At 39.1% G+C, this 19299-nt stretch overlaps 1 protein-coding gene across 12 annotated transcripts in view; it reads right to left on the bottom strand.

Moving 5' to 3' along the window:
* Positions 1-391: 391 nt before the first annotated feature.
* The window catches only part of ADD3 (adducin 3), a 125128-nt gene continuing 106220 nt past the window's right edge, over positions 392-19299 (bottom strand). For 7 of the 12 annotated variants that reach the window (XM_045438847.1, XM_045438848.1, XM_045438846.1 and 4 more), the window contains 13 exons: positions 19147-19285; positions 15031-15182; positions 13975-14055; positions 12760-12909; positions 12174-12317; positions 11961-12059; positions 10671-10853; positions 9537-9794; positions 8126-8245; positions 7355-7441; positions 4938-5061; positions 3262-3357; positions 392-2628 (listed from right to left, as the gene is read on the bottom strand). In XM_045438847.1, the coding sequence (XP_045294803.1) occupies positions 2336-2628; positions 3262-3357; positions 4938-5061; positions 7355-7441; positions 8126-8245; positions 9537-9794; positions 10671-10853; positions 11961-12059; positions 12174-12317; positions 12760-12909; positions 13975-14055; positions 15031-15182; positions 19147-19285 (1926 nt within the window). In that variant the 3' untranslated portion in view covers positions 392-2335. The remainder of the gene's footprint in view (positions 2629-3261; positions 3358-4937; positions 5062-7354; positions 7442-8125; positions 8246-9536; positions 9795-10670; positions 10854-11960; positions 12060-12173; positions 12318-12759; positions 12910-13974; positions 14056-15030; positions 15183-19146; positions 19286-19299) is intronic. The other 5 variants (XM_045438853.1, XM_045438854.1, XM_045438852.1 and 2 more) reach the window with 1 other exon arrangement.

The following is a 19299-nucleotide window of genomic DNA, read 5'->3' as shown; positions in this document are numbered from 1 at the left end:
AACAGAAGGGTAATGTATAAACTCAGCATATGTTCTGCAACATTTTCTATTCTATGTCCACAAATCTGAACAGGAGAACTGAGACAGAATCAGACCTAAGTCCTTCAAAGGTCTTTAGATCCCAGAGACACAGTTAAGGTCACCTTACACTATTGAGACAAAATATAGGTCACTTGGGGAACATTTCTTCTACCATGAGAGCTGACATAAGAAGCATTTTTAGACAGTGAATTTTAAACTAATTTGAAAATAAATTTACCAGGACATCACTTATTCAGAAGCAAGAGTCCTACTCAAAATCTCACCATAGTAAAAAAAAAATTCCACATTCCACAAAGGAATTCAGGCTAAGCAACCACCCCTGAATTGAAAGGTCATGATGCCAAATCCATCTATTTAAAATACTGTTTATTTGTGATTTAACATTAATTAGCATTACATCTAAGAGCAATATCAGATAACATTTATACATTTTCCACAGGACACAGAGGTTCATTGGCTCATTCTTTATGCCAAAGCAAGTAAATAGAGGCATTAGCAAAAGGTGCAAATAGTTCACTGTTGCGTTTAAAAAATATTTATGCACATTGCATTCATTTAAGATATATATATATTTAAAAAGTTATGGAAAAGCATAGTTCACAGGTTACTGTTTCTACATACGTTGTAATACAACATAAATGATGTAGAACATAAAAAAAAAAATCCTCAAATACAGAAGTAAGCAACTGAAAGTTTCTGCTAAGAGATTAAAACACTGATTCCAGTAGTTAGTGAGATCCAGAATGAAATTTCCAGGCTCCGTTTCAGCTTTGCATCATCGTACACATACGGCCAAACAGAACCAGCTGCTCCAGAACGCACTGTCATGTGTAATGTGATTTTGACACGCCAACTCATCCTCCAGAAACACTTTGGATTATTTTCACCCACTGACCATTTCGGATCATCGATTTTACATTGATTTGTGACATCACTTCGGTGAAGGGGAGAAAACTATATTAAGTCTAGGTTTAAATTTGTATTTACATTAGAAAGAAAGTTAACTGAAATAAGGTGAGAACATTTTGTAAAAATCAAGAAGTGGTAGGTTTTCTCGTTGGGGGATTAGACCCACTGATTTCTTCTAGTGCTGCTTCTAAAGATACAGAAGTTAAAAGGAAACCAAGAAATACGATGATTTTGGCAGAGAAGCAGAATTTTAGAAATCTGGGACATGTTCCAAATAAACCTATGCTTCAAATCCTATCGTGACTGTGGGTCTTCATCAAACTAGAATTCTTGGCATGACACCGCTTTTGTTCCCTTCATTTTTCACTTTCTCTCTTCCTTTTCATTTGTTTCCCTCATGAGACCATCTTCATTCATTAGCAATACTAAGAGAAAAATACATTATAAGGTTCAAATGTGAATCTAGTTATACCTTGAAATGCTTTAATCTCCTTTAGATACCAAGTGCCTGGATTCTTGAATTAGATTTAAGCATACTTAGTACCAAGCAGCTTCAAATATGCTCTACTGTTATATGATTGGCTAATATGCTTATGATGCTTTTATATTGAATGGTATACAAACATCTCAACATACAAAAATCGTTTTTGCCAGAGTTAAACTAAATAACCCATGTACGTGTACAAAATCCCCTTTGTTGAAAAATAAGGGGCTTTCTCAACTAATAAAAAAGGAAGTTTTCAAAAATTATAGTTTACTAAAATGATTTCTTTTTTTTGGCAAAGAAAGTTACTTCAGGTGAGGAAGTTTTATACTATGAATAAAATTCCAGATGAATCTTTTCTTAAATTTTTTTTTAAAAAAATTCTGTGCCAGTGTATACTAATGCTATAGATTCTTAGAAGCTTTTAAAGCGTTCTGTTAATGCCCACTGAAACAATGGGAACCCAAAAGGTACAGTCAATAATCGTGGTAAAAAATTATAATCTGATTACCCAGTGAAGCAGGTGTTGAGAAATAAAAATTCTCTCACTTGTGCACTGGTATTTCGTTTCCAACAGATATTATGGAGAAGGCCTGAAGTAATTCAGACAGATATCTGTTTGTGGTGAATTATAGTAATACTTCATGAGGGCAGAGCTAACTAAAACTAGCAATTATTCAAAAATTCAAAACCTTTTTTGGACATACAAAATGAGAGATGAATTTGAAGTTCTTTTCATAATATGTTTTTCTTTTAGTAAAATCCCTTTCCAGTTCTTAAAGTCCAGTTTGCTACATACCCCCAGTCTTCTCTACCACTGCATATTAATTATCAACTTAAGTGTGGTATTTAAATGTGCAATGTCACATTGTAATAATAATAGTTATAAAAAGAGTTAAGTTAGGCTTCAACTTTCTCCTTTTTTTTGTTCTTTTTCAGAAAAGAAGGAGTACGGAATTTCTTCTTTTTCTTGGATGGCGATTTTGAAGGGGAGCCTTCAGGTGACAGGACTTCTTCAATTTTTTCTGGAGACTTAATGGTAATCTCGATGTTCTCTATGGTCGTGCTTGTGGTTAATCTACTCACTCGCTTCGCAAGCTCATCTTCAACATCATGCATATCATCCTTGCCATTCACCACCATGACGGGCACCTCCATGGAGATGAAGCTCTTGGAAAATAGCTCATGGTTTTCTACAAAAGGGGAGGGTTGGGTTGTTGTTGTTTTTTTTTGGTTACTTTACATAGTTAACATCTTGGCTTTATTTTACAAAACTGAACTGATTTATGTAGCAACGTACTAAGGCATTACTTAAGTTTCAGTAAAGACAAATCATTACCTTAACATACTATGGGTCTATTAGCATGAAGCTAGATTTTCTTAAATAGTATAAAGGGGAAGGGGTCAAAGTTGTTAGACCAAAGCATGAAGGCTAGATAAGTCTGGTTTGATGATCTGACAGTTGCACTGTAAATCAAGTCAGTATAAACAAGGAAGACAACACGTATTTTTCTTGAATTTGGCAATCAAAACTGGAAAGATTTCATGCTCCTGATTGGAAGATGTAGGACAAACCACTTTTAATTTCACAAATTCTTAAGAACTACCAGTTGCCAAAATCCAGATTAAGGTAAGTCAACATAAACACTGAACAACACTAGCACACCACTTGGTGAAAAAATATATAAAATTATTGGGAGCTTTAGGTAAAATCCATGGCAAACTCATTGCAATCGGGTGTTCAATTTCCTTACGTGAAGACAAACGACAGAGGACAAACTCTTAAGACTAACTCAGTGAACGCTATGGGAAGTTACAGTGAATACCTTCTAATTTTTCAGGGATATTTTGCGGTGACTGAGTTTGAGACTGAATTTGTGAAACAGATGAAGCGTCATCTGAGAGTAATTCCTGCTCAGCATCTGTTGGACGAGAGTTTAGTTAAAAGCCATGCAAAACAAAGAAGCATAAGGTTTCGGGAAGGTTAGTGCATACGTCAAACGCCTGCAGACACATGATAAACTCTTCAGCAGTGAGCTAAGTATACTAACGGCTACCCCACGGATCGATAACTGCGCATTAAGAGGAGGTGAATGTGCGAACACTTCTGACTCTGCTAACAGTAACTTTACATACGTGCTTAGTAAGGAAGCATGGCTACGGACAGCCCAGGCAAATAATACGTAAGCATTTAGCTTTTGCTTGAGTGTTAGAAAACCAAAATATATTGAGCAGCCGGGTGAAAAGAATTAGGACGCCTCACCAATGATGCTGCGTTCATGAGGCAGAATGCCTCCAAATTTTCAAACAATATCCAATTAGTGATTTCTGTCAGAGCAGTATTAGTGAGCTAATTCAGAAAGCCATAATGAATGTGGAAGAAACTATTTATAAAAAAAAAAAAAATAGAAGCTGATGGTTCTAGAGTGCAGTATTTGTTACCTGGCATCTTTAGGCTTTCAAAAAATAAGAGATTAAAGAGGGACATTTTACAAAATAGAAAAATAGAGAAAGTCTCTAACCTTAGGTTAGAATAAACAAATCCAATAATATCACTTAGAATATTTAATGTCGTCAGGATGACTCCCTTTTGTGACAAAGGCACTAACACACTGATAAAAACTGTTCCCGGGATGATCCAGATGTCAATTCTTTCCACATGATAGCTAATGTGGACAAACATTTTTAACCATTGGTTCTGTTCTGCTTTGGGAAAAAATTTCCACTGTATGTTGTAGATGCTCTAAAGCAGAGGCTCTTACCCTCTTGTGGGGTCACAGATTTCTTGTCCCTTACCCTGAATGCCCTCTTTCCCCAAATGTATATCATACAAAATTAAGCACTCATTTTTCAGATGGTTCATGAACTGTTTGGAGCTTATCCAAAGATGCAAAATCAAGAACCCCAGCTATAAAGAATTTCTTATTCTTGAGAAAAAGGGAGTTAGTATTTAATTAGCTGGGGTTTCATTAACAATTTTTAAACAGAATCCTTACTTAGGGTTCTGAAGTCAGAAAAACTCAACCTCACTAGAGTGCCCATGTACTTAATTAAAGAAAGTCACATCAAAATTCTGGCAGTTTTCTTTATATTTTGATTTCAAGATTATATATTGGCACCTTGTGGCACCCAAAAAGTATGAAAGCCACATAATATACATACTCTGTCATGTTTAACTCTATTACTGTATCTGTATTTATTTTAGTAAAGTAATACTTTACTTATCTGTGGATTCATTTTACTATGGAAGACTTTTTGCCAGTGATCAGATTGCTTTCTGAGAAAAACTTTTCTCTACATGTTGACATACGTGAACTACAGTGGCTCTTCGCGTTTTAGCTCTACCTACACTCAGTAAGGTCTGGGAGAGATGACAGGGAACAATCGATTGTCAAAGGAACATTTTAAAAAAACAACAACACTGACTGCCTTCTATCATCCAACTCAAGGTGTTCTGCTGTCGGTAGCATGGTTATCAGGCTTAATCTAAAAATGAACGAACCTTCCAGGCCTTGCTGTTTACGCTCGATTGTCTTCTTATACTCTTCCAGCTCGCCTTCTGTGAGATGACTGAAGGGGTTGGGAGGAGCTGGTGGGGCCTGATCGTCATCTTCAAACTGCATGGTCTTGCAAAGAAAAACATCGACAGATCGGAAGCTTATTCTTCAGAACTGGTTAAGAGGGCACAAAACAGAGCTGAGGGCTCCCAGGGTGATAGTGGGAGACAGGCTGGAGACTGAAGAATTCTCCAGATAAATTAAACGGCCTCAGATAAAAGAACTACAGATATTGACATTTGGGGACTCCCCAGAGAGACGACCCATCAGCCTACAGTGAAGCTCACCGATTGCCAAGCTCTGCCCACACCTGGAGCATCGGACTGGCTTTTCAGTGTCCCATTCTTAAATATAAACAGACTACCAGGTATTACCGGGTATTACCTGAGGAAAGCTTCCACCATGGAAGTGAGAGACCAGAACAAGAGAGAACTCAGAAGAAACAAGGACAATAAAAGCAGCTGAAGAAAATTTAAAATCGATTCCCTCAGAGCAATAAGAGAAAATACTGTATCCATGAAAGACTAGGATGTTATTTAAAAAACAAACATTCAGGGAATAAGAAGTCTTAAACAATTTTTAAAAATATATCAAAATAGAAAATTAAATAGAAGCATTAGAAAATAAAGTCGAACAAATCTCCCAGAAAGTAGGATAAAAAGACAAAGAAATGGAAAGTGAGAAACAGAATACCCTGACAGAAAAAGAAATTGGGAGGGAAAAAATTATTGACGAAATACATTTAAAAAATGCCCAGAGGGGCATATGGGTGGCTCAGTCGGTTAAGCGTCCGACTCTTGGTTTCAGCTCAGGTCATGATCTCATGGTCTGTGAGTTCAAGCCCCAGTCGGGGCTGACAGTGAGAAGCTTGCTTGGGATTCTCTCTCTGCCCCTCCCCTGCTCCCTCTGTCTCTCTAAAACAAATGAATGAATGAGTGAACGAATGAATAAATAAATAAATAAAAATTAAAAAAAAATGCCCAGAACTGAAGAATAGGACTTGGCAGATTGAAAAGGGTTACTAAATGCAGAGAAATACAAAGAAAGACTAAAAGAAACCTACTACAGGGGCTCTTGGGTGGCTCAGTCGGTTAAGTGCCTGACTTCAGCCCAAGTCATGATCTCACGGTTCGTGAGTTCGAGCCCTGTGCTGACAGCTCAGAGCCTGGAGCCTGCTTCAGATTTTGTGTCTCCCTCTATCTCTGCCCCTCTCCTGCTTACACTCTGTCTCTCTCTCTCAAAAAATAAATAAAAATTTAAAAAATTAAAAAAAAAGAAACCTACTACAAAGCACAGCATTATAAAATTTCAGAACAGCAGGAATGCAGAAAAGGTGTAAAAGAATAAAAAAGAGCCCCAAAGAAAGTTACATGAATCACAGTGCTCTCTTCCTTCTCATCAGTAACAGGGGACAACAGAGTGATGTTTTCCACATTTGTGAGGTAAATGATTTCTAAACTAGAATTCTATGTCTATTATTTAAACATTTCAAGGTAGAATACAGGATTTCAGGCTGTTACCTCCTATGTGTCCTTTCTCAGAAAGCTATTAGAGGATATGCTCAATGATAGAGGGGGAAATCAAGAAACTGGAAGAGTCAAGGCAGGAAACAGGAGATAGTACAGAGGCAAGAGGCAGAGGAATCCCCAGGATGAGCCTGTGCAGCTGGCCTGAAAGCCACCAGTCCAGATCTGGGCTGGAATGACAGAGCAATGAGAGATTAGCTGTTACCCTTGAATCTTTGTAAAGTAATATTAAGAAGGACTTTATAGTTCTTCCCAAACTTTTAAGCCAAAGTACCCAAAACACTAAGCCAATGAAAAACGGAGGCAATTATTAACTCTAGGGGGAGAAAAGTGGTATAAGAAAGGAAATGTAATCATGGGATACTACCTGGCTGAGCAGTAAACATTTAATAATATAAACACCGAAAGCTGATTTAACAAAGAAATTGTAATACAATCTTTCCCCAACATTTTCTCATCTCTGAAATCTGAACTCATCCAATAATTGATGGCTTCCTATAATTATAATTGTCAGGGTTTTTTCTCTTTTAGGGATCTACAAAATAATGGTACTTCTTGGAGTTGATGACATAGACTCAAAGTCAGTTGAGGTCTAAAATTGATAGGCGAAGAAAAAGCAGAACAAAGAAGCTCTTTAGAAACATGAAGGTAAATGCTAGAAGAAAGTCCTTGCCCCTGGAAACTGGGAGCTGACGTGACATTTTAAGCGTTGCAATTACTTGACTCTTTAACTTGTGCTTATATTAACATTAGTAAAAATAAGTACTCATATTTAAAAAGCAAAGAAATTAGTGTGGTAGATCAAAACCCAAGAGCATGTGGCTTCATGGACTTACAGAAGGGGGCTTGTCCACAACAATTCCAGCAAGCAACTGCGACTGTGGTCCAGCTGTTTTCAAGTCATACCGGTTTTGTTCTCGAATCTGAATCAAAACACAGTAACGAGTTCTTGGGGGCAACTATGCAGACAGATGATTTTTACTCTTTTACTCTCTTTTCCCACAGGCTTGCTCTTTGACCACCCAGAGCCTCTTTCTTCCTGCCTCCACAAAGCCCTCCTCTACCATCCCAACAACTCACATTCATCTCCTCCACTCTTCCTAATGTATGATTTCCTATTGTCTTACGTGGTTGGAGAATTACCTTTTCCACTAACACTAGGGCTCACTTTCACTGATATAGCAGCAGTATGTGTACTACCTCTTCCCCATGGAGCCCGCTTGCCAGCGGCTAGCACAGAGCTGGAGGTGTTCAATACAGGCTAACATTATACTGAGTTTCAGGGCGTCTGGTGGCTCAGCTGGTTGAGCGTCTGACTCTTAATTTCAGCGCAGGTCATGATCTTGCGGTGAGACTGAGCCCCACGTTGAGCTCTGTGCTGACAGTGTGGTGCCTGCTTGGGATTCTCCATCTCCCCCCTCTTTGCCTCTCCCTCACTTGCATGTGCACGTTTTCCCTCTCTCTCTCAAAATAAATGCACTCATAAAAAATTATACTGTATTTCAAATTCTTCTGTATTCATACCCTCTAAGCTTGGTATTAATCAGATTTAATCACATAAAACAGTATAAAAATGACTCCCTTGGCCACAGATGACTACATCTTACCTTATTTCTCTTTTCTAGTACCTCATTCGGGTTTGTGTTTAAAGGAACAAATTGATTTGGATCTTCAATTTTGATAGGTGTTCCACTACTAACTTTAGAAGAGTCCTCTGCTCTCAACCACTAAAAAATAAAAAATTTTCTAGAATGAGGCTTTGTGTTAAGGAAATATGGTAGGTTTTTGGTAACTGTTTATTGTTTATTGACTCAAGGAGAGGGAGCACACACTGCCAATATTTTAAAGAATTTCACTAAGCAGTATTTAGTGGTCAATTACTGTATGTCTCATACTAGTTAGAAAAAGGCTCATGATCAGCACTCACTTAAAAGATGTGATTACTATTTGCATGAATACTCACCTAGATGGCTATTTAAGTTTTTTTAATCTCTTAATCAGAGTCTGATCTCTTATTAACTCACGTTTAGAGCTGTTGCCTGCACTGAAGTTTCATCAGCTGATGATGGCTAAGTCACCAAAAAGGACTCAAGGAATCTCTTCAGATTTAGTTTTCCAGACTTCATTTTTCTATTTTTGGCTGCCAGGAAAGGCCAATCCCCTGACCAGCATTTTACACAGAGGGTAATCTGGTAGTAATCCATAATAGAACTACAGGGATGGAAAAGCCTTATATAATTTTTCTCCTTTATCCCTTATTATATCCTTTAAAGAAGACGAATATTCATCAAGATCAATAATGGCTGGCCATCAGTCTCCACCAATAAAATCAATTCTGGGAAACTTAGGAGTTTAATTATGTTCTTTTACTAGGAGATAAGAAATCTTATAAGCTAGGGAAAAACACTTTGATGTCTAGGCACTTCCAACAGTGAATGTTACTGATTTATATGAGAGGATGAACCGATTTTGAGTATCTACAGAATATTTGGTGATCAGCACTCTAAAACTAAACCAAATCTGAAGCAAAATGTTGAAAAATATAAGACAATCCATTTCTCACTCTTCAAGATTTTGCCTAAGCATAACTGTGCAGTAATTCATGAAACTCTGGAACCATCACGTGTCGATAACTTTTATGGTTCTGATTCACTGGTACAATATAAACTGCAAAGCAGTACCAAGTAGTGGATTAAGAACTGGGCTCCAGAGTCACTGTATGCATTCAAATCTTGCCTTTACTATTCATAAATGATTAGTTAATCCCTCTGTACCTCAGTTTTCACATCTATGAAACGGGAGAAAAACCACATCCTCTCCATGTTAAGAGTATTAAATGAGATAATTCATTTAAGTCACAGAAAACAAAGTATCTTGTACAAAGTTTATACCTGATAAATGACAGGTTAGTAGTATTATATTCAGCTTTCCCAACATTTTTAACATAGAACATTCAATTCATATAAGTAACTAGGCAAAATATTTAGTAGAGGCAAACCACATAAAATAGCAACATACTGTGATTTTGGTCCTGGGACTGGTTTCCCCATTCCGAGACTCCTCAGGCACATTCACTTTCATGTAAGTATTTGGCGAGTTCAGCCATCTTGTTTTTTCACGCTGCTGTCTCTGTGCCATGTATTTGAGAGGAGAGAGTGGCACTGTGTCATCCTCAAAGGAAAAAGCGGTCACAGTTGCTGGGATTTCCACGTCACTCTTGTGCCTAGGCTTCTCTCGAATGAGAGGATGCCTATAAGCATAGCCTGTTCTATACCCCTAAGGGAGCAAAAAAACCACATTTGAAATGATCAAACATGCACCAAACACAGCATTTGGACTCTTAATTCTTTAAACAAGTGATCAGAAAGACTCCTTTGTTGAAAAACAAAGACGAAAATATCTGTCAAACCTCATGTAACCTCCATTTATAACACGAGGGTTGAAATTAAGCAAATTTCAAGATCTGGTGAAAACAGATTCCAGCTGACAATGTGATTTCCACTCACACAACTGTTCCTGACAAAGGTAATTTCAAAACTGCTGACCAGAAAATTTTCCTAGCTATTTTCCAGCTTTCTGGAAGCCAAATCTCAGTGCTCATTTAAATCTTTGTTCCTCAGTCTCAAGGCAATCTTCTTCTGACCCTTAGTGGAAGAGGGTAAAATCTAAAGTAAGATGACACTTAAATAAATAAATGTAAACAAAAAAAAAAAAAAAAAAAAAAGAGAAGAAAGAAAGAAAAAAAAAAGGGGTGCCTGGGAGGCTTAGTCGGTTAAGCGTCCGACTTCAGCTCACGCCATGATCTCACAGCTTGTGAGTTCGAGCCCCGCATCAGGCTCTGTGCTGACAGCTCGGAGCCTGGAGCCTGCTTCGGATTCTGTGTCTCCCTCTCTCTCTGCCCCTCCCCCACTTGTGCCCTGTCTCGCTCTATCAAAAATAAATAAATGTAAAAAATAAAATAAATAAAGATGACACTTGCATGTTTCACTGTTTGATTCTTAAAAATGTGGTAAAATTACACTGGAATGCCTCCCTAGAGTCAAACTCAGCTCCCAGAGGTAGAAGCATGATCCCAGACCAAAGGGAGATGGAAGCGTTTGCTCTTGAATCTGCAGACATGAAATCCAAGTTTACGTTCAATTTTTCACCTACCAAATTATCCAGAGTCCTCATCAGCCCTTCAAACTCAATCTCGCCAACCTTCCATTTTTGATGGGAGCCCATATTCACTCCTCCTCCTCCAGTTGTTGCTATAGCATGAGTGAAAGATTTATACTTCTGAAGATCCAGCACAAGCAGATTGTCTACTCCACCTGCCCCTGCTAATGCCTGCACCTGTAATCGATGGCAAAATTTAGAGGCACAAGACTGTAAAAGATTATAATGAATATTTTACCTTTAAAAAAGCAGGATTTCAATTCAGCAAATACCTATAACTTGTCCAGGCTCCTAACAACAGGAATAAGGCAATACACTTGTAAAAAAGGGCAGCTGAAGTATCTTTTCCATTGATCTGAAAAAGATACCTTCCAGGATTCTGATCCTCCCTGATGGAAAACACATTTAGAGCCATTCCTTTTAACATATTTCAAGAAACTGAATTCTCTTGCCAAATTTTAAAGTTATCTTGCAGTTTTCCCTTGGCTATCCTTTTTTTTTTTTTTTTTTTTTTTGCCGAAAGTTATAATTTTAAAGGAATATAGACACTACACTGTGAAGTTAGGGATATTTAGGCAGAAGCAGCTCATTATCTTAATTTCATCAAGCTTTTCACAGCTTCGTTTAAGAAGGGGCTGCTAGAGCAACAACAACAAAAAAAGTTGGTTGTTAGACATTAAAACTGACAGAAAAGATTTTTCCCCTTTATTGTGGCCCTCTAATAAATTAAGATTATTACCATTTGCTTCAAGAGAATCTTCTTGAAGAGGGAAATTAGGTCTGTTAAAAATACATTCAGCTTCTCTGAGGAAAAAAGTAGTTAATAAATAGCCAACCTATTATAATAAGGTTGAGGCTGTGAAATTGTTGGAAACTGCAGGAGTTCATAAAACTTCTGGCCCTGCTCCTTGTGCTTTTTATAAAAGTGGCTACATTTGATCTTTGATGACGGACGGTTGCCTCTGTTTCTAATTAGTGTGACCACAACCACTACAGGGTAAAAACAGAGACAATTACAATTAAGCAGGATTATGGGGAAAACGATGTTTATGAGGCTCTCAGATTTGTGTGTGTGCGTCTGTATGTGAATTTTAATTTTTTCCTCTTTTCAATTCAAGAGATAACTGAGCTGACTCTTTTTATTCAAGTAAAGCAGATCTCTTCAAAGACAAAACAAAAAGCCACCAACCAATAGGACTTTGAAAATAAATAATACAAAACCCAATACAACAAGCAAATTGCAAAAAATAAAAAACAAGTGTGTGGGGGGATAATTTTTCCTACCTGAATCTCACAGGCTATCTGCACATTAAATATATAATGAAAAGCCTCCTCAATCGTTTCTCCAAGGGCTACCACACCATGATTTCTGAGTACTAGCACCTAAAATAGAATCACAAAGCAATCACTTTAAAATAACTGGCATAGCTCACACTGTTTTTCAGCAACAGCAACAGCAACAAAAATAGCTCCTTCGATAGGAACTCTACTGCATACCTTACAACTTGGCCCCAGAACTTTCTGTAGTTGAATTCTCTCCTCCTGTTCATCAAGTGACCCTTGGTAGTCATAATAGGCGACATCTCCCAGGAAGAGGGACTCTTGGGAAATTGGAAGGATCCCACACTTCATGGAGGATACCTATTTGATTGGGCCCATGTTAAAAGAACATATTTAGTTACTAGTTACACTCTCCTAAGAACCGGATTCTTTAGTCAGCTCAGGAAGCACTGGCCTAATTCACTGAGTCCACCATTCCAACCCCTCTCTCACTTTAGCTCTTCACTTCTTCCAGAAAGAAAAAAGAAGGGGAAAAAAAAAAAAAAAAAAAAAAAGGACTTAGGGGATAGAACTCAGTTTAAACGTTGTGCCAAGTATTATGAAAGAAACTTTACTCCAAAGAGCTCAGCACCCAATTATTAGCTGATTAGTGAAAAATGCAAATGCTATCTCTCTAGTTGTTTCCTACGATGTCAGCATTTGGTCCAAAGGAAATTTTGCTTTCTGGGTATGCAGAGGATTAATATTTTCAGTATACTACACTTCCCAGAGTCATTGCTGGTTTTAGCCTTCAGCAACTTACAGCTGCTGTTGCCAGGGTATGGATGTGTATCACACACTTAACATCAGGACGTGTTGAATAGATCGCAGCATGGGGACTGAAGCCTGTGTGGTCAATTTTCAAGTTAGTACTTCCCTGATCAACCACTTCTCCTATGATATTGACTTTCACCTGGAAAAATCAGAGAGACATATTTAATTAGTACACATGTATTAAAGTTTGCCTGTGATCCACAAACCAAACCAGGGGAGGGGGCCAACTTTTTTTTGTCAAAGGCCAAATAGTCAAAATTTTAGACTTTGTGGGCCTCTGATGCAACTACTCAACTCTGCCACTTTATGTAGAGCCACTCAGAACTGTAGAAGAATGGGTGTGGCTTTGTTCCCATAAAACTTTATTTATAAAAACAGGCAGTCTGAAACAAAATTTTGAATTTAGTAAGAAGCAGTTTCCAAAAAACCAAGTAACTTAAACTCTTCACTAAAGGTCTGAACAAGTCCAGTGTTTACTGAATTGGCTGGAAAATTTCCATTTGCTGACACTGTAGCACCCAGAACCAATGGAGTTCCTGTCATCCCAGAGGCCAATGACAGTGCCTATGAGTACAATCATGGAAAAATAAAATGCCACACAGTCAGCCAGCCCCTCTACTCACACCAACTGAACTTCATTGAAATCTATTTATAAAATACACATAGACTTTGTGTTTTTTAAAAGTTCCAGAGTGTACAGGGTGGAAAAAAAGTCAAAGGATTCCCTCCAAAACATGGATAGTTCACTGATAAGACCAACTTATTTATGAGTCTCTTCAACCACCTTGTTTTTCTTGACCCTGAAAGCTTTTCTTAAAAATCAACATAAGTTGGGGTGCCTGGGTGGCTGGCTCAGTTAAGCGTCCGACTTCAGCTCAAGTCATGATCTCACGGTTCGTAAATTCGAGCCCCACTTTGGGCTCTGTGCTGACAGCTCAGAGCCTGGAGCCTGCTTCGGATTCTGTGTCTCCCTCTCTCTCCGCTGCTCCCCCGCTCGGGCTCTGTCTCTCTTTCAAAAACAAATAAAGGCTAAAAAAATTATTTTTTTTAAAAATCAACATAACTTTCCAAACTCTTTCCTGTTCACTAAGCAAATGTTTTTTCCATCCATACCTTTTCTTGTTCTGTCCCGTACTAAAAGCTGAAAGCTGTTAGAAAAGCACAAAGAAGCACAGAAAAAGTAACATAGGAATGAAAATTATACCAAATTGGAGGCTGTGGCTTCAGAAAAAGACAGGCCTCTAGGAATTATTATTATGTGGTCTTGCTCCTTACTTATTCTTACCTGGGAGAAAGAAAAACAAACAAACAAACAATAGGCAATTACTATGAGGTCGTTCATATTTTACAGTGTAAACACGACTAGAAATATATTTGTAGTGAATAACTGTAAGAGATCTGGGAGGGTGGGGAAAGCAACAAAGTAGAAATTAAAGGTATGCAGTGGGAAACTTTCCTTGAAAAGTTTTCTTCCCTCAATACTCAAGCACTTGCTAAAAATTTCTGCCATTAGTTTCTCATTTACTGGACTTCCCTAAAGCTTTATCCCAGGAGCTCTAAGGTTGCTTAGGGTCAACTACATTCATGAGAAAATATTAACTGAATGTGGTAATGACTATAATCTTGATTTACAACATGGAAATGAGGGGGAAAGGGACAAAGGAAAGAGAAGTCTTCCTGGGAATGCAGGAAGGAAGTGGAGACGGAAGGGGAAACACAGGAGAGGCTGCAGGGGGTGGGGGGTGGGGTGGGGAAGAACTCTGGGAAGACAGCACCTAGCACTGGCACCACTTCCATTACAGTCTTTTCATACTTTTTTGCTTCCAAATATTGTCTGGTTTCCAAGTGTGACAACATGAAAACACAGATGATAATGAACAGAAAAAATACACTTAAAGAGAATAAAGACCAGAGAGGAAACGTCCCAGGCCTCCTCTACTTTGCCTGCCCCAAGTGCTTTTCAGTGACCCTCATGCTCAGACAGAATTAACACAGAGAAAACTGTGCCAGAAGGATTTCTTCTCAGATGGTTTTTGCAACTGGTTTGAACGAAAAGGACAACACAGACGGTAAGTGAAAGAGAAAGTGAGGTTAACCACAGCCTCTCCTTTGGAGAGGTTTAAATCAGGATTAGGTTGTAACCCAGCATGCTAGGTTCAGAAAATGAAGACTGATCAGACTTAGGAGTCAAGGGGAGAAGAGTACAGTTGCCTTCTAGTTGGGATTTTTTCAAAAAGGAATTGAAAGCCAAAGAACTCACGGAGATATAGGTATTTGCCAGGTGTGCCCATCCAAACAAGTCCACGAGTCTATACAGGCTGGCAAGCTTACAGCGAGTAAGTTTCTCTCCCTTCACGTAGGAGGATGTATCTGCCCCAGGGAGGTCATTGATAGGTGTGACCATGCCGAGACCTAAAAGGAGAAGGTGTGGATAGAGACTGCAGTCAAGTCAAGTACTGCTGCACCTGAAGCAGCCGGAGTCTGGGAGTGTCCCAGCCTTGTAAAGTCGGATGTGAAACTTATCAGCCCACACAATGTTTCATTAGCTTATCTTCCTTTGGAGAAAGGCGCATCAGCAATCTTCTCTGCTGTTTCGTCTAGTACTGTACTTGTGGGGGAGGGAGTTGGTAGGGAGTCAGGTTCACACCACTGGGGGAAAATGGTCATGTGATCCCAAAGGTGAAAGTGTTCTTAATCCTGAGATTATTGCTAATTTTATGATGAAAAGATCCCAACGGAAAGCTACTTTTCTAATAGCCCTTTTGACTTTTAGTCAAACAAAAATTATTTAAAATGGAAAAGAATGCATTCAAACCACACTGTGCCTTCTGCCATGACTAAGCAACAAAACCTAGTTTTGCTTGGGTTTTAATGACCCAATTGCTAACTTCAGATGTGATCAAGTTCCACTTTTTCTTAGTCTTTGTTCTCCTTGACACCATTTACCACGTCTTCCCTAGAATTCTTCTACAGGCCTGTGTGGTATCATCTGGATCTCTTGTTCCCCTTTCACCTGCTGCTTCTTTCTCCTTCGACAAGTCCTCTTCCCTTTCTCCCGTCTGTGGCTCCTTCCTGAAGGAAGCTCCTTCCTGAAGCTCAACCGTCCCCTACACTCCTCTCTCATGTTCCTTTTCCCCATGAAAACGCTACAGACTCAGACACCCTGGTCTTTACCTGTGAGCAGACCCTCCTGCCCACCCTTCAGCCTGCTGCTTCTAACTGCTTGACACAGTAACAGACAAGTTAAAAGAGTAGAAAAGTAGGGGCGCCTGGGTGGCGCAGTCGGTTAAGCGTCCGACTTCAGCCAGGTCACGATCTCGCGGTCCGTGAGTTCGAGCCCCGCGTCGGGCTCTGGGCTGATGGCTCAGAGCCTGGAGCCTGTTTCCGATTCTGTGTCTCCCTCTCTCTCTGCGCCTCCCCCGTTCATGCTCTGTCTCTCTCTGTCCCAAAGATAAATAAACTTTAAAAAAAAAAAAAAAAAAAAAAAAGAGTAGAAAAGTGATTTTATCTCCCTGCTTTTTCCTACCTTCTCACTTCTCCTCAGTCTTCTGATACTGATGGTACTACAATTCCCACAGGATCAACGTAACCTGTCCTGGGCGACCAGACGTAATTCATCACCATGTTCCACCACTCTCTTCTTTAGGAGTTCCCTCATTCTCCATCCTTGAGTTCAAGCCTCATCTCACATGTAAGCCTTCTCATTCTTGTCCTCGCCTTTGGCCCCTCTCTTTATAAATCCATTCCACATAAAGTCATCAGATTGAGTTTGTAAAGGAACACGGTTAGCCTCACTACTCCCCTGCTCAAAGTTTTGCAGAAGCCCCAGACCTGAAGGCCTACAAGATATTCATGTAAGTGCATAAACTAGGCCTGGTGCAGCCCATAGGCCGCTAGAGATAACACAGGCCTGGGATGAAGGGGCAGCTATAACTCCACAATCAGCTGCTACCGTGTGAGAATCTGAGTTCAGGGCTATCAGAAAGTTTCAACTTTAAACTTGGGCCCCAAGTCAATACTGTAATGTGAGATCTTCTACTTGTGAAATGTTGTGAACTAATTCAAAGAAATAGTTTCAATATGTAAGCCATTATGAAACAACATAATTTCTAACAAAATTTCAGAGTCAGCCATTTAATCGATCTCCCGCTTTCCCCGCCAACTTTAACTTCCACTTTTGACAACATAAATTTTCCAGCCAAACTGGCTGATTTGTACTCCCTGACCTCTGAGCTGTGAGACACAGCTTTCCCGCTGCCATGCCTTTGTACATTGCAGCCAGCAACCTCAGCAGCTCCCCCTTCCTGCTGGGGTATCTAGGACACACACAGGATAGCTCCTCTTATTATTTTGGTCTTCCTGGACCAGTCTTCCTCTTCTAACTTTCGAAATTTTCTCTTTAGACCCTTTTCTTCTCTGCCTATACCCTCTTGTATGATTTAATCTACACACACGGCCCTGATGAATACTTCCCCATGCCCATCTGCCAAGTCACTCTCTTAGGCTCTAGGAGTGTTTTTCCAACTGCTACGAGGTCTTGGCAACTCTGGGCAACCCTGGCATGCCTGAAGTTGAACTTCTTCCATTTCCCAAGCCAAAGAGATCCCCAACTCTGGACATTCCTATTTCTGTCTACTAATAATACCATGAAATTCTCAGTTAATTCTTCACACAGAAACTATACAGGTCTTTCTACATCACCCTTCTGCTTAAGTGGCTTTTCAAAATTAGAATAGAATCCAAACTTCCAACCCTGGCTGCAAAGCCCTACATAATTCAGCCTCTCTGCCTGTTTCTGATCTCACTTTGTTCTACTGGTTTCCCCCAAAACCATGTTCCAGACCATAACCTTTAATTTTTGTTCCTTGAAGAGACCACCAAATTCATTCTCCTCTTATTTCCATCTGACACTTGTACTTGTCCCTTCTACTTGGACTGTTTTCTCTCAATCTTGGTATGGTTTGCTCCTTCTTGTCATTCAGATTTCAGTTTCAATGTCCCCTCCTCAGAGAGATTCTCCCTGATCACCTAGTCACCTAGCTCCTCCTATCAAATCACCATCTATTAATTATCTGCATAGCACTTATTAACTGACCATTTTCCGTCTCCACAAGGACAGGAATCTTGTCTCTGGTTTATCAGTGTATCTCCTATCTCTAACAGGGTGCTTGGAACATAATAGATACTCAATATTATAGAAAAAGCAAAACAAACAAACAAACAAGCTCAACCTTTGAATTTTTATGTTTCTTCTAATAGAATGTTTCTTCCAAGATAGAGGAGTGATTTTGTAACTCAAAGTTCTTCTCCCCCACTATCTACACCATCTCCTCACATCAAACTGTTACTTAGTCATCTCTACTCTTCCTTAGTTATGTCTTTCTCATATCTCTTCCTTTTTGTACTCACACTACTATTTTAGTTCAAGCATGTATACCTCACGTTGGGACCCTTTCAAAGATTCTTTAGCCGGTATATATGTGCCGACACACTGGTCCACTTTGAGTTCTACAAACATACCTTAACCCAGCATGTTTTCAACATCAGGTCTCAATTGTTATGCCATTCCTCTATTTGGAAAGTACTTGCATTTACTGACTCTTACTTATAAATCTATAACCAAACAAAACCAAACCAAAACCAAAGAAAGGCAGAAACGAAGGAAGAGAAGGAAAACAAAAGAAAAGAAAAAAGAGGAAAAGAAAATCTCTTAATGCTGATATGACGTCTCATCCCTTGACTCGGACCCGAAGCAGTCCCTGACATTACCTTCTGGCACTCTGCACCTGTCCTGGTATTGCGGGGAGTTCCGGACATATCTTGCTGATGTATAAAGTGCTTAGTGTTCAGCTCACCAAACTGGTGCTCTTACTAAAGAGTTGTTAAATGTAAAAATATTTTAACCCCTCTTTTACACCAAATTCTAACCACTCCATCTTGTAAAGCCTGGTTAGCTCAGGCCTCTGTTTTTTCAGAGTTTTCTCAGTCCACTTCAACCAATAATCAATCTCCACTCTCAGTTCATAGTATGATGACTTATAAAAGGCCATTAGACAATTTCTTACGAACTGCTTTGTAATGTTTTACAGTTATCTTTCAGTTTTAATTTTTTTTTGCATTCATGGTAGGTCTCCTCAACTAAAATTCGCATTTATGTAGGACAGGGCCCATGTCTTGTAACTATTTTACAATCTCACAAAGTCTAGTAAATGCCTGGTTGATAACAAAAGGTAAGAGAGTTTAACACTATATTACTCTAAGTATTAGATGTTATAAACTTAAGGACTGAACCAGAGTAGAATATGCTGCTAGAGATGTGCCGTGTTCAAAGTAGAGATATAATTATAATTTTTTAAACTTTTTAAAACTGACATACTGAGAGGAGGCGAAGTAAAGCCCGAGAAAGAATTGGTCGTGATGTAATCTGCGATCTGCTGTAATGCCAGCAATCCAGTTGGGTTGTGGCCTTTCTTCATCTGTTCTTGGATAAGGCATTCCAGATCTTCCCGAAAGGCCTGTAACACACAAA

The sequence above is a fragment of the Leopardus geoffroyi genome, chromosome D2 (genome assembly GCF_018350155.1).
Source record: "Leopardus geoffroyi isolate Oge1 chromosome D2, O.geoffroyi_Oge1_pat1.0, whole genome shotgun sequence".
Taxonomy (NCBI): Eukaryota; Metazoa; Chordata; class Mammalia; order Carnivora; family Felidae; genus Leopardus; species Leopardus geoffroyi.
This window is presented reverse-complemented; position numbering and strand designations above follow the sequence as displayed.